Source organism: Aspergillus alliaceus (genome assembly GCF_009176365.1).
Source record: "Aspergillus alliaceus strain CBS 536.65 unplaced genomic scaffold BDW43scaffold_8, whole genome shotgun sequence".
Taxonomy (NCBI): domain Eukaryota; kingdom Fungi; phylum Ascomycota; class Eurotiomycetes; order Eurotiales; family Aspergillaceae; genus Aspergillus; species Aspergillus alliaceus.
Genome location: NW_022474691.1, coordinates 763,195 through 776,409, shown reverse-complemented (window position 1 = coordinate 776,409; position 13,215 = coordinate 763,195). Strand labels below are relative to the sequence as shown.

The window sequence follows — 13,215 nt, the reverse complement described above, 5'->3', positions numbered from 1 at the left end:
GATTGTTGAGAAATGCTCTGGGCTGTCCGAGCCATAATGCGTCAAACAGTTCGGAGTCGGGTCCGATTTCTCTACTTGGTGATTGGCTAGAGCGACTTCAGGAGCACCACTAGCCCTAACAACACTCAATATATGTTCTGATTTTGTCTTTTATGCGTTCAAGGTGCTGAAGCGGGTCGTGATGGGCACAGATTACTTTGACCTACGGTGCAACACGCTCTCAGTGGTCGGAGGCTCCAATGGCTCCAAAAGTGGACCACTACCGGCCTCATCGTCTGGGTCATAATATCCCTTTCCGCACAAATTCTTGGCCATTTTCCACATCATACTCCTGTTTAGCCGCCTATCCCGAGACCTTGTTACTGTCAATAATACGTATTGTACCCGGCAGCATCCATGGACGGGTACATGGCTAACGACCGTAGAAGGATCGCCGAGAATAGAGCTATGCGCAAGAAACGGGATTGCTCACCAGAACAGGCCAATAATTTTAGTCCTTGACAGAACAAGTTAGCACATTTAATATTTGGAGAAACGGGACTCGGTCGTACAAGACTACATAAAAGAGTTAAAAAGTCCACCACATCTGGTCTGGACTTATTCATACTACGCAAGGGATACCTGACTTCGCGAAGGCTCTTGTATTCTATTTGTTTCTCTCATAGTACTTTTTGCTCTCTAGTTGCTCTTCTTGCTTGCTTACGTTGACTATGCGAGCGTTCTCAGTTGTGGCACACTGTGCTGCCTGGTTGTTCCCCTATCTGGGAACAACTTTTGCAGCACTCCCTTTTGGAAGAGCAAATTATACGACATCAGTCTCAACTGTTTTCCAACTGGAGCAAAACGGCACCTGGTTCGAAAATCTTCACGTTCGACGGAATGGAAATATCATTGTCTCGCGTTTCGATGTTCCTGAGATCTGGTCCATCACTCCAGGCCCCGATGGTTTCAGCCAGGGGTATGGTTCCTTACTCTACCGGTTCCCGAACGCCACCAGTGTCCTAGGTATCGCGGAGATGGAGCGTGACGTGTACGCCGTGATTGCAGGCAATATCTCCCTGCCTAGCATTGTCCCAACTCCAGGATCGTTCGTAGTCTGGATGTTTGACCTTAAAGAGCAGGAGCCCCGCGCAAAAGTCCTGGCACCCATGCCTGCCGGTGAATTCTTAGACGGAGTGGCTCGCTTCCGCGATGACTTACTTCTTATCACGGATGCCGGCAAGGGAGTGATCTGGCGGTTGAACACCACCAGCGGGGAATACTCGGTGGCCCTCTCCCATTCAACTATGCTGCCTGCCGAGGGCCAGCCAGTGAAGGTTGGAGTTAATGGCCTGAAGGTCTTTCGCAACTATATCTACTATACAAGCACGAGTCAAGAGGTGTATGCTCGTATTCCGGTTGACCAGAACGCATCAGCCACCGGCCCGGTCGAGGTCATTATGAGTGGACTGACGTTCGACGACCTTGTGTTGACGGCCAGCGGAACAGCATATATGACAACAAATCCTCAGAACGAGCTGGTGGAAATTTCGCCGGAGGGATGGGTCCATCTTGTCGCAGGAAACCAGTTTAAGATCAGCCTTGGAGGATTAACTTCTGTGGCCTTCAGCCGAGATCATTCTATTCTTTATGTGGCAACTTGCGGTGCGCAATTCACCCCGGTAATGGGGAAGGTAATGGAGCCCGCTAAGCTTGTCGCAGTCAAACTCCGAGTCAAGTCGGGTGATAACTGAGGTGGAGCTTATGTGACCCCTTTACTATCTCAAGTCATCCTCTACTTGGATAGTATGCTACGCCTGCTGCTAGCACAGGTATGGGGATGTACACAGATGTATCTATGAGTTCTAGATAACTAGTTTGTTGTTAAAACCTTTTTGAATTGACGCTTACAGTACAAATTAGAACCACCCTGCGTTCAGCTTGAATTGCGTGGAAGTTCCCGCGTCATAAATGGTTCTAGCAAATCTATAGCAAATCTTCAATGCATCTGTACTTGAACACCGGGACAACAAATCCCATAGCAGCTACCACGACCCGAAGATATATAAAGACGCTATCAAGGGCAAGCGACCATTATATCAAAGATGCCACTGGTGATCGAAAGTGGGAATCGTTGTGCTCTTCGCATAATGGAGCGAGCAAGCCAAGACCAGATAATGGTCTAGACTCACCGTGCATACATGAGTTACGCGCGTGGGAAGTTCAGCCGCTGTTTCTGGCGCGCTGCTAGAAGGGACCCACTCCGAAGTTTCCCCATATAAAAATGTTTCTCGTGCGTTAGTAACCATGATACTATTGCTCTGTAAAAACGGAGCTTATGTTGTAACACTGATGAATTCTGCTCCAGGCGGGGGGAGTCATGGCTAGTATGCTCTGTGAGAGGAAGAGTAGTGTTTCATAATGTTTTCGGCCGCAAGCTCCTAAGCAACGGCGCTGATCTATTGGCAACCGTAAAACTTGGGCCCCATTAGGGTCTGTGGGCTTGGGGATGTCTCAACCGAAGGTTTCTGACGGGTTGAGTCTTGTTATTCGATTTACTATCAAGAATTATATAGCAAATGTATGTGTACAGTATTGTCTTATCGTAAGCAGTAGCACTGAAGTTGACTACTTTATTTGGTTACTTCTGCTAACCAAGTCCCTCTTATCAAGTTATTTTATGGGCTTATCATAGGAAGCCCTATCTCTTGGGGTATACCAACAGTTTTCATGTCTCACTGGCCGACGTTCTGTCAGGTTCCTCACCCTGTGCTGGCAGAGAAAAAAAGTGATATAGTATAGAGTAGTACTTGTCTTCGCTTGGCTAGAGACTGTGTATTGTTTGAGGTAAAGGGAGGTAATACTGCTACGTGCAAAATCACGGTACTGGTGAACTAAAGATACCTGGGGCGGAGGAATTAGGTCTGTGCCGCAGACAAGTTAACAGCGACGTGCCAATCGAGGTGCTCCAGGACCGTACCCGCGGGGATGGGCTCGTTGCAATGAGGGCATACGTAGCCGTCAATCATCAGTACTACCCCGGTAAGAGGCGATTCACTTCCGGAGCGTATTTTCGAATCAACGGTATCATCTTTGGTGTCAAATTAGAAATAAATGGGCTTATTAAGTTCTCGAATTACCTGAAATGCCGAAAGGCGTAGGGATAAGCTCCTATACGGCCACCATTGAGCATCTTGTATAGGCATCCGTGAAGAAGGGTTTCAGCATTAATTAGAAGGGTGTGGTAGTTGACAGCGCAAGATTCACGCGGAATAGTGGTCTGCTTGGGGCGCATTCGGCCGGAACAGCCGCCCACGTGGTGGGTCAGCTTTATGGTCATCGGACGAACGTGATGGTCCTCAGTCAAGAGTTCCTCAATCCGACATATTAGATCTGCGACAAATATTAGGGGTCACTTCTTGGCGCGATCTACAGTAATCTTACGAACGAACGTTTTAGCTGACAACATTGACTGGATGCGAGTCGGGCAGGCGACCTTGCTGAAATCCACGCCACGAATGATATTGTATGTCCATAACCCGTCTTCCGGTCCTAGCACCGATTGCATCCGTGCTAATGATACAAGTAGCAAATGGGACACTCCGTCTGTCTGAAAGGCGTGAATTACTTTCAGCCCCAAGTCTTCTCCAAGGCCGCGGATCTTCGTGAACTTGTACTTGGCCAGAACCGACGTACGTATCCCACAGTTACGGACCACAGTCTGCTGCTTGGGTTTCTTATGCCCAGCAGCAAGCTTCGCCAGGGACTTGTTCAGGGCGATTCCCTTTTCCTTTTCCTTTTCCTTTTTTTTATTTTTTATTTTTTATTTTTTATATTTTTTTACCCTTCCCTTTGCTGCCCCCCAATCAGGAAATTGATGAGCGAGCCCTAGCGTCCACCAAGAGTCCACATCTCCCCGGGCTGCCAGCATTCCCGAGGCCGGACCCGCCGTGTAATGTTTCGACCGAAACACAGACTTTACAGGCTTTACGCGGTGATGGATTCCGTGGACTACGGTCAGAATGAAGTCCGCCAAGAGAGCCCCGCAGATCCATGGGGTAACCGATGGATTCCCGCCACCTTTGCTGAAGCGGCAACGAACAACTAGTCAGTTCGATTTTTGTGAAACCAGAATAATGAGCGGCCGAGACGGGCGGAAGCGAGGACGCGCATCGCAGGTATTGCAACACTGCTATGATCTCTCTTCGGGCAGGAGTGCTGATAAAAGCAAGTATGCTTGTGTACCATGTCACCAACGGAAAGTCAAATGTGACTGGTCGACGGGCAAGAATAAATGTCTCGCATGCGAGATGCGAAAGAACGAGTGCTTACTACGCGAAAGGCCCATGGGGGAAAGCGTTGACGGTGCTGACGACCCGGGAAGCAGTAGTGTATTCCTGTCCACAGCTAATAGCGAGGAGCTCTCGCCGTACGCACTTCCATGTTTCCAGATCTGGAACTATTTGACAGATAATCCTCACGCTGGTACGAAGAGGTCCTTATCTCTTCTCAGCCCAGAAGGCAAACAATGGCTCCATGATCGCGCCGGAATTTACCCTAGTGGATCTCTCTCATCTAGCTCTGCAGCCATGAATCGGTGTACCACATTCCCAAATCGCGGGTTTCTGCCATTTCCCCCAAAGAATGTTACTGTCGAACTCCTGCAGCTATACTTTGCGAAAATGCACTCCATTTGTCCCGTGTTCGACGAAGATGTTGTAACTGCAGACGTGCAGCAATTATTCGATCCAACAGATCCGGATCTCCCTGGTGAAATCTGGACAAGCATGCATGCTATCCTTGCGTTAGCTTGTACCCTCAAGCCAATTATGCAACATGCTGCGGGACTGCATTTCAAAAGTGCCTTGTCATCACTCAGCTCTATAATCATCTTACCACCTTCCTTCCGTTCTGTTCAGGCATTGCTAGCCATGGTGCGCAAAATTTCTTTTTACTTCGCTGAAATCATCTTATCCGGTAGAAAAAGCTTATACTAGAACTAGGCGTTGTTTCTTATGGGTACGCTGATGCCCCATCCGGCAAGCAATTTGCTATCCCTATCTATTCGGCTTTTGCATAACCTGGGTCCCAACGGAGAGTCTTCATCATGCGAATTATATAATCGATTAATTGCTATCAGTCACGGCCTTGACATTGAGTACGACTGATTTCCCGTTTTGATGTAGTTTCAACTAACATGTCTTGGGTTGACAATAGCATCGCACTTCGTTTCGGTATCCCTCCTAATTACTGTGTCTACGGGTGGGACATACCACTACCTATGGACGATATTGACTGCGCCTCCATCCGAAGAGACATCGACAAGGAAGGAAGAATAAAATATAAAATATTCAGGTCCATCCGTGAGCTCACAATGATTAAACGTTTGATATACGCTAAACTATACTCTACTACTGCTAAAGACCTGAATGAGACAGCGGTGATGAAAATCGTCAGTGATCTAGGTCAAATGCTCCAGCAATGGCTGGCACGCCTTCCATACGAATATAGGCCACAAAGCTCGGGGACGTATACAGCATTAAAGAAACGTACTGGCTTCTACCTAATGTATCTTCACTTTGTTTACTACCACTCTCTTTTGGTTCTTCATCGACAAACGGTTGGTCGAGCCCCATGGATAAAACGTGACTCGGAGAACCATATTCCCAGGGCAAGGCTGGACATTTCCGCACCTGATCCGAGAGTTGTTGCGCCGACAAATATATGTGAACAGGCTGCGCGAGCGTCAATACGGCTGGTTCAGCATCTACCAGTAGATAATATCATATGTTCCAAGTGAGTGCCCGCGATACCCTACCTTCTAAACCAAAACAATCAGAAACTGAATTACAAGAAGTATGTTCATCTATTTCCCGGTATTTGCCTTGATAATTTTGTCGTCAATTATTGTAAAGGAGCCGCGTAGAGCAACAGCAGCGTCAGATCTTGAACTGCTGGGTAGTATTGAGAGACATCTCCGTACGCGGACTCCAGCTCAGGCCGATCATAGTGTACAAGGTCTCATAGACTATTGCTCTACGTTTCGAACGGCTGCAGATAAGGCTGTTGCTAACGCATTTGAGCAATGTGCTACGGCTGCGAGCTGAAATTGGTATAGTTCCTGATAGTGTGGTCTCCTTCCGCTATGAATTTATGGTTCAATACTCGAGCACGATTGACGTGGAGAGAAATACTCATCCCTGCCTAGCCTCTAATTTTTTTGAATACCATTTCCCCCCATGGTAGTGCGATTGTGGTGACACTGAAGAGGTCTTTTGGATTGCTATTGTTGAATTTCCCCTGTAAGCCGGACAAGATTAAGGGAGGTATGAGCGGGTTTGTAGTTGAGAGCTCTAAAGCATGCTCAGCGTGACCTAGCATGCGACGGGGATACTGTCACAATAACTCTATCATTGCATGTAGTCGTAGGTGGGTTCCATATCTTTTCACAAAGGTTTTCTATACGCTATAGATATTGTATATCAAAGGAAAGGCTCCAAGTCATCTCTGCCGATAACGATTGCAGAACGCAGCTATACATTCTAAAATCATCTTTGCTATAAGCTAGGTGATGGTGGACTATTAAAACCTTCCCTCCTGAGCTTAAAGTATTGCCCCAGCGGCATTTTACACCAGAACTTTGCAATTTCAGCCACTTATGCCTCAATAAATCTTTTGTAAAGTTCTCAAAATGACATTAATGTAACAATACATGTTGATTTTCATTCTTATATACCTAGTAAAAAGTAGTATCTTGAGATAGCAGAGCCTTAGACCAAAGCGCGCTAAGAAGGTCAGTCGCTTTTTGCGCGTACATCACTTAATGGCGTAGGGAGAAAGCACAACATCCAAAACACCAATTATAGCTATCGGCAGCAGGTACAACTCAACTTTTAGAGCCGCCATGTAGACAGTCTCTAGGCCAATACCAATTCGTGAGAACTGTCATGTATGTCATTTCTCATGGAAGTGCCGATGGTTGGGTAAGACTCCAGCGTTCTCATAAGACTGCAAAGTTCGGGTCCAAGCATCGTAGGAATCATCAACACGATCCCAGCCAGCCTTCCGCGCCTTGTTTACAGTGGACATGTAGGGGGCTGTAACATTATCACCGGGGTTGACGAACCAGTTCATCAACTCAAATGCGTCGATCTGAAATGAGTCCATACTTCCACCGTACTTGGCAACAATACGTTCCCATACCGGGGCTTTATCCATGGCCCACTCCTTCAGGTCAATCTGAGATTTCTCTTCGTCGGGTAAGGAGGAATAACTGGGAACTTGCATATTGAAGTACTCTCCAAGCCGAGCCCAGAGAAACTTAAATACGATAACATCACCATTAATGTGGTTGAAAGCCTCGTCTTTGCAGCTATCGTGTGTAGTAGCAAAGATAGTCAGATCAGCGATGCTTGGAGAGTAGGACTGAGCTTCAGCTCGGTGGTAATTTCTAAGATTTCCCGGCCATCTTGGCTCTTCGCCAAGCTCGCGACAGATCAGGAAGTACTGAGCGATTGGAACTGCCCCGTTCATACCAGAGACTAAATTACCCGGGTTAGCTGGTCCCATCTCCTCATTGAGGGACGTAAATTTAATTAGAGATCTGGACTTACATTGAGGGGTAAATCCAATTATACCCAGAGGGCGGATAATGTTATAGTGCCAGGTGTTTCTGCGTTTCTGCACCTCAAATAGGTCATCCTCTTGCTGATAGTAGAAGATAGACTTAGAGCCGGGACCGTCATATCGTGGGAAGTCCTCGTAAAGGAGTGTGGAGGTCTCTTGAAATTGCAGTGCATAGTGCTATGATAAGAATTGTGTCAGCTGCATTGCCATTCACTTCATGTCCAGCCTAGTAACGTTGCTTACCTTTCCTCCGGTCTGAAGACAAACACGCTCCAGTCTGGGACACACTGTGTCAATGACTTCTAAGAAGTTTCGGAACAGAGGGCAATTCTTCTCAGCAAGTTTATTGAAATCGTTGTTATGGATATAGGAGGTGAAGTAGGCGTGTGTGACCTCGCTGCAAATAGTTCTCATCTTTTGCACAAGGGTTTCCTTCGCGTCCAGAAAGTCAAGTGCAATAAACTCGACGCGAGGGTCAATCCAGTAGTTCGCCAGCGGCCTGCGTGATGTAACAATGATCTTCGACCTACATCATGCTTGTCAGTTAAATGGTCTCTGCGAGAGGAAGCCTTAGAGCTACTCACCATTCTGTCTCTGGTCTCCGAATAAGGTACTCGATGATAGCATATCCGGTGATACCATTTGCGCCCGTGACAAGCGCAACCTTGGGAAGAGGATTGGAATAACGGTTAACCATCATGTTGCTCGTAGAAGAGAGGATAAAGAGGATCTTGCAGTGTGACAAAGCGGCCTGATTTTAGGAAGACCTTCAACACGGTCATCGTGCCTGCTTTTATACGAACCCTAAGACATCGCGCATCTCTAATCAGAGGGGCTAAACATACTCGGTGTAAAATTCGGAGTCTCGATCCATCAAGTGTCATGCCAATGTCATCTTCTTGTCTTGGCGGTCGATCTCTGCCCGCTGATTGACTCATGATAAGTATCATAAAACATCTAGATCTCTTCTATCTTGCCGAATGTCTCACTAACAGCCAGTATCAATATCCACATCTGTCTGATTCCGAACCAGAATCATTTAGTCCTGGGCGGGGGAATCCCTCCATAGACTAAACTAACCCAGGAAGAACGTATTACGTTGGACGGCCTACTCCCCACCCAACTCTGCCTAATGAGCCTTAGGCGATGGTAGAGGTCCAGATTCGGCCCGCACAGTACCCTGAGTTACAGAAGAGACTAAAAGCAGGCTCAGGCTTCCGCTCAGCAGGGCAGCAACCGAACTCCGAAAGAGTTGGATAGGAAAGCCCCTAGTATGCAGTGACAAACAGGTAGAAGAGTGATCGCCTGTGTAAAGAAGACCTGTCTTTACCCCCTTAGAAGGTAGTCATTCGACTATTGTTCATGTAATAAACTAGGAAAGATTTACACATTCCCGATAAAATTGATATAAAGTCGTTAACAGCTGTTGGGAGGCTTTGGCCCTTGTCTCCGATGCTGCCAAGATCTGCGTGTAGTAAGAATGTGGCTGGGCACTCTTCATGCCTAATAAGCGCAAACTGCAGTACCATAGTTCTATGGATCCTGTACTGGCAAAGCCTGCTACCACTTACCAAATTCAAAGAGGACTGGGTTGAGTATTGAGTAGTGGTTGATTGCCGCGTGTTCATGACAAACATCCATCTAGCTATGGGCTCAGGCATGTCTTTCCCGTACAGTCCGCAACCTATGTGATGGCAAGATATCATATCATCATACGCATGGATATCATCCGAGGGGTTGTACATAGCATAAAGTGTGATAAACGATCAACTTGTCCTCCAGCTGGCTATGTTGATTGTTACCCTTTCCCATTCCATGAACTAAGCCTAATCAGGCGGCTTAGAAGAGAGTATGAGCATTGACAGGGCTAATGTACAGAGCTAAGTATACGAAGCTTTAGGTTCGAAGCTGTTGCTAAAATCATACCGCAGCGTAGACTGAAACTCTTGGGGCATTTGGAACCTTTTCGAGCAAAGAGTGGAGCACCACGACATTCCCTTGCACGGCTTGTGATTGGCTCCCACTGGTGGAAATCGGTGGCTCGAAACATGGGCTTTCACTGATGACGAGCAGCCAACCATCGCCACTCGTGGAATTCGACCTTATATACTGACCGGCTTGGCATGCACGGTGTGACGCTACGCGCCATCATACCCACTGAAACAGGCCCCTTTCCTGAAATTGACTAAGTGTATACACGTTTTATAATGTGATAGGTAACGAATGGTATTCGACTAACTCATGATGAAAGTAGGAACAAAGGTGGTGTTGGTCACCGAAGGTGTTCTCTGCCTCACAGTTTCCAACCTCAAGGAACGCGATATTTCTTGCCTTGTTTAATCCTTTTCGGCAATCCGCTTGGCCGTCTGGCGCACGTTAATGAATGATATAAATCTAGTGCTGCTATCCATTATCCTCACGTTCTGGAGTAAACATCAGTGGGTACAGAGGAGCCGCGTGAAATGGGGACCCGGAACCTAGAAGCATCCGGAGAAGGATCCACTTGTATTGGTATCCGCCGAGACAGAATTCTTACAAAAACCTCTGTTTTCGGTGATTTGAGTCTTGGATGAGCTCATCGTGGGTCTAATCAAACCTCCTTCCTAACTTGCCCAGGGCCGCATTGATCGACTTGCTCTTACGGCACCGACGCTAATGTTGAGAGCTAATTGGTGTTCATTCAGTGGAGCCCAGACACTTCTAGGGCCAGATTGCCTAATCCTGGCCTACTCTCGGTGACCTAGCGAGTGTGAACACTCTGTTGTATTGCAATTTGGGGGAGCATCTGTGTCTAGGACGTACTCGTCGCTCCTCTTGATCGGGTAACCGGCACTTGGAACACAAACTCGGAGTCATACCTTGGATGTTGAAATCGAGATTAGCCTTTACACGCGGGGGTTTACGGCGTGGAGCCCACAGGAGGGCAGCCAGGGGAGTATATAGGCCTCGAATGTCAGAGGCACAACAGTTATAATCCCGGAGAGGAGATTTGATTGACCAGATTCATGTGAAAGAGCAATAGGTTATTTCTATGTATCAATTAATAATTTGTCTATACATGAAAAGAGATCTACACCCAACACAGAAGCTTCCTAGTCTAGAGATTGTCCCGAAAACCAAGTGATGCTGATCTTTACCTACGCACAACTCCTCCAACAGGACCACTGCAAAATTAGCCCTGCAGATAGACTTATAGGGACTCCTACATTCTCCCTGAACTTGTCTACTTTCTGAATGGCCTGAGGGCCGCAAGGCTCACTTGCACTCCCACCCCTCCGCCTTAGCCAGCGCTTACATCCTAAGACCCATCGCGCACTGGCGCAAAGTGGCTTTTCTTTCGTAAGTGTTTGCCGTACATGAGGAATAGCACCGGAATGGGAACCAAAACCGCAGAGACGCAGCCTAGCAGCGTGCTAGCCCATTGGATACCCATGTTGGCGAACATCTGGCGTGAGAAAAGGGGGAAGCTGGCCGCCACAAGGGAGCGACAAATGGTGTTTGCTGCTAGTGCGGACGCAGCGCTGTTGTAGATATATTAGATTCTAGGTCGATTGCCCTTTTATGGCAGACGCAAAGTCAAGTGAGAGAGAAACTCACTACATCAGATAAGTGTCAATTAAATAGTTGAACAGCTGGATAAAGATAATCAATAGACCAGCGCCTGTAAACAAGCCACTTAACGTGGGCACAATCCAGTGGATACTGCTGGTGAAACCCGTCCATCCCAGCCAGAATAAACCTGCGGAAAACAGAACTCCTCCAACGACCACTGGTGGCAAACGCCACTCAGGTATAGGGATGCCGTTGTTCGCGTCCAATCTAGTGTTGTAAGCTCCGTTGGTGTACACCATATATGAGGCGGCTATCACAAGTCCTACCACAATTCCGAACAAAGGAAGACCTCCTAGGCCAGGTGCCATACCGTAAACACCCTGAAAAATGCTTGAATATTCCGATAGAAAGCAGTAGAGCAGGCCGTATATGAAACTCAAATAGACAGTCACAGCCAGGATAAGAGGTTCTTTAATCAACATTTGAAGTGGCCGTGAGAAGTTATTGACTATCAGCTCGCGAATACCAACATCGGCCTCTTCTAGCTTAGCATGAATTGCCCAGTTGCTAAGCTCATGTCGCAGCTCTTTCGCTTTGGTAGCTAAGATAACTGGTGGGTAGGATTCATTGAGGAAAAAAATAGTCAGGAGAGTTGCTGTATAGCCCATAATTGCTGGGATATACGCGGTCCAGCGCCAGCCGAGATAGGATCGAACAATAAATCCTCCAATAAATGGTGCAATCAATGGTCCAAGAAAGACCATTTGGGCGAAGATAGCGATAGCAATACCACGGGTTCGATTGTCATACAAATCTGAGAAAGCCGCAGCGACTATAATCAGCGGACTACTACCGAACACTCCGGAAAAGAAACGGCAGATCATTAGAGTCTGAAGATCCTTAGATACTGCCACCGCTGTACTGAAGATAGAGAATCCAAACATGCCAAGAATAATCGGAAGACGACGACCATAGAGTTCTGAAAGAGGGCCCCAAATCAAGGGCCCGAGTGCGTAGCCGGCGATGTAAAGAGAACTAGAAAGTGTAGCAACCTCTAAACTGACTCTGAAATGCTTTGCGATGCTACTCGCTGAGGCGCTAAAGACAGCGGAGTCAAAGGTGGAGCTCAGGCAGGTGAAAGCTAGAATAGCGCCGATGAAGAACCTAGAATGAGAATCAAAAAAAAGATACGTTGTTAGAGACCACATCAAAGAGCATACAGCATGGCAAGGGAGCATAACCTACTTTTGCCACGAAGACCAGTTCTGGGGAAACCAGGGATCATCAGGGCCCTCGAAATCGACCAGATAATCATCGGGGTTAGTTATCTGTGGTGGATAAGGCCTACCCCTACCGAATGGGGGCAAAGAGGTTTTTGGTGATAGAGGCTTGACATTCTCATCGGCATTGAATGCGTGTTGCTGGTGTGCTGTATTACTGCCGTTGGCTCCATTTTCAATGTCGACAGCTAATACTGCTTGATGTTCAAGGTCGACTTCGAAGGAGCGGGACTGGAAGGTGTCGAGCTCCAGATCGTTTCCAGTCAACGACAGTCGGTCTTCTTTGCTAAATAACCTGGGGTTATCATGACACGTCTTGGAGGGATCGCTTAATATGTCCGAATCGGTGGGCTCGATCTTTTTATTAGTCTCTCCCATAATTGATATTTATGATGGAGTGTATACTATTCGAAAGTAGGCAGTAACCGACGAGAGAGTGCTAGCTATTTAAACGAAGATATGCTATCTAGCATAGCGTTGTATTTCCAGTAGGGGAACTCTCAATGTGTGCCGATCTATCCGCCTTGCTCTCCGACCCCAGCTCACGGTTGTAGGTGTATAAGCCGTATGCCGCCCTGTCCCAGGTTTAGTGTCTTAGGCGAATAGACCAAAACCTAGTGCGGCACCAACTGGTCCAAATTGAGAGCCCTGCACTAACATGCTAATGACCAGTGGATTCTATTAGGCGTAAGACAGTAAAAACAAATGCGCAGGGTGCATAATATGCTCCACAAAAGCTGTTTCACACCCATCTCCTTCTTTCTGCTCCGCTAGTGCC

The 13,215-nt window shown here is 47.3% G+C and overlaps 5 protein-coding genes across 5 annotated transcripts; 3 read left to right on the top strand and 2 right to left on the bottom strand.

Moving 5' to 3' along the window:
• Positions 1-710: 710 nt before the first annotated feature.
• Positions 711-1,733, top strand: BDW43DRAFT_323714 (uncharacterized protein; the record flags this gene model as incomplete). The annotated part of the gene is made up of 1 exon (XM_032049813.1): positions 711-1,733. One exon carries the CDS (start codon positions 711-713, stop codon positions 1,731-1,733), a length of 1,023 nt encoding a protein of 340 aa, XP_031903489.1.
• A 681-nt stretch (positions 1,734-2,414) lies between these two features.
• On the top strand, positions 2,415-3,213 carry BDW43DRAFT_267336 (uncharacterized protein). Its single transcript, XM_032040992.1, has one exon. It carries the CDS (start codon positions 2,489-2,491, stop codon positions 2,672-2,674), a length of 186 nt encoding a protein of 61 aa, XP_031903488.1. The 5' UTR covers positions 2,415-2,488; the 3' UTR covers positions 2,675-3,213.
• A 163-nt stretch (positions 3,214-3,376) lies between these two features.
• BDW43DRAFT_267329 (Zn(II)2Cys6 transcription factor) lies at positions 3,377-6,256 on the top strand. Its single transcript, XM_032040991.1, has 7 exons — positions 3,377-3,505; positions 3,569-3,671; positions 3,872-4,157; positions 4,212-4,913; positions 4,983-5,137; positions 5,197-5,775; positions 5,837-6,256. Exons 3-7 carry the CDS (start codon positions 4,002-4,004, stop codon positions 6,084-6,086), a joined length of 1,842 nt encoding a protein of 613 aa, XP_031903487.1. The 5' UTR covers positions 3,377-3,505; positions 3,569-3,671; positions 3,872-4,001; the 3' UTR covers positions 6,087-6,256.
• Positions 6,257-6,933: 677 nt separating this feature from the next.
• On the bottom strand, positions 6,934-8,305 carry BDW43DRAFT_323713 (SDR family oxidoreductase; the record flags this gene model as incomplete). Its single annotated transcript, XM_032049812.1, has 4 exons — positions 6,934-7,520; positions 7,593-7,782; positions 7,849-8,131; positions 8,190-8,305. 4 exons carry the CDS (start codon positions 8,303-8,305, stop codon positions 6,934-6,936), a joined length of 1,176 nt encoding a protein of 391 aa, XP_031903486.1.
• Positions 8,306-10,903: 2,598 nt separating this feature from the next.
• On the bottom strand, positions 10,904-12,815 carry BDW43DRAFT_323712 (MFS transporter; the record flags this gene model as incomplete). Its single annotated transcript, XM_032049811.1, has 3 exons — positions 10,904-11,126; positions 11,203-12,321; positions 12,403-12,815. The coding sequence occupies 3 exons, from the start codon at positions 12,813-12,815 to the stop codon at positions 10,904-10,906; spliced, it is 1,755 nt and encodes a 584-aa protein (XP_031903485.1).
• Positions 12,816-13,215: the final 400 nt, after the last annotated feature.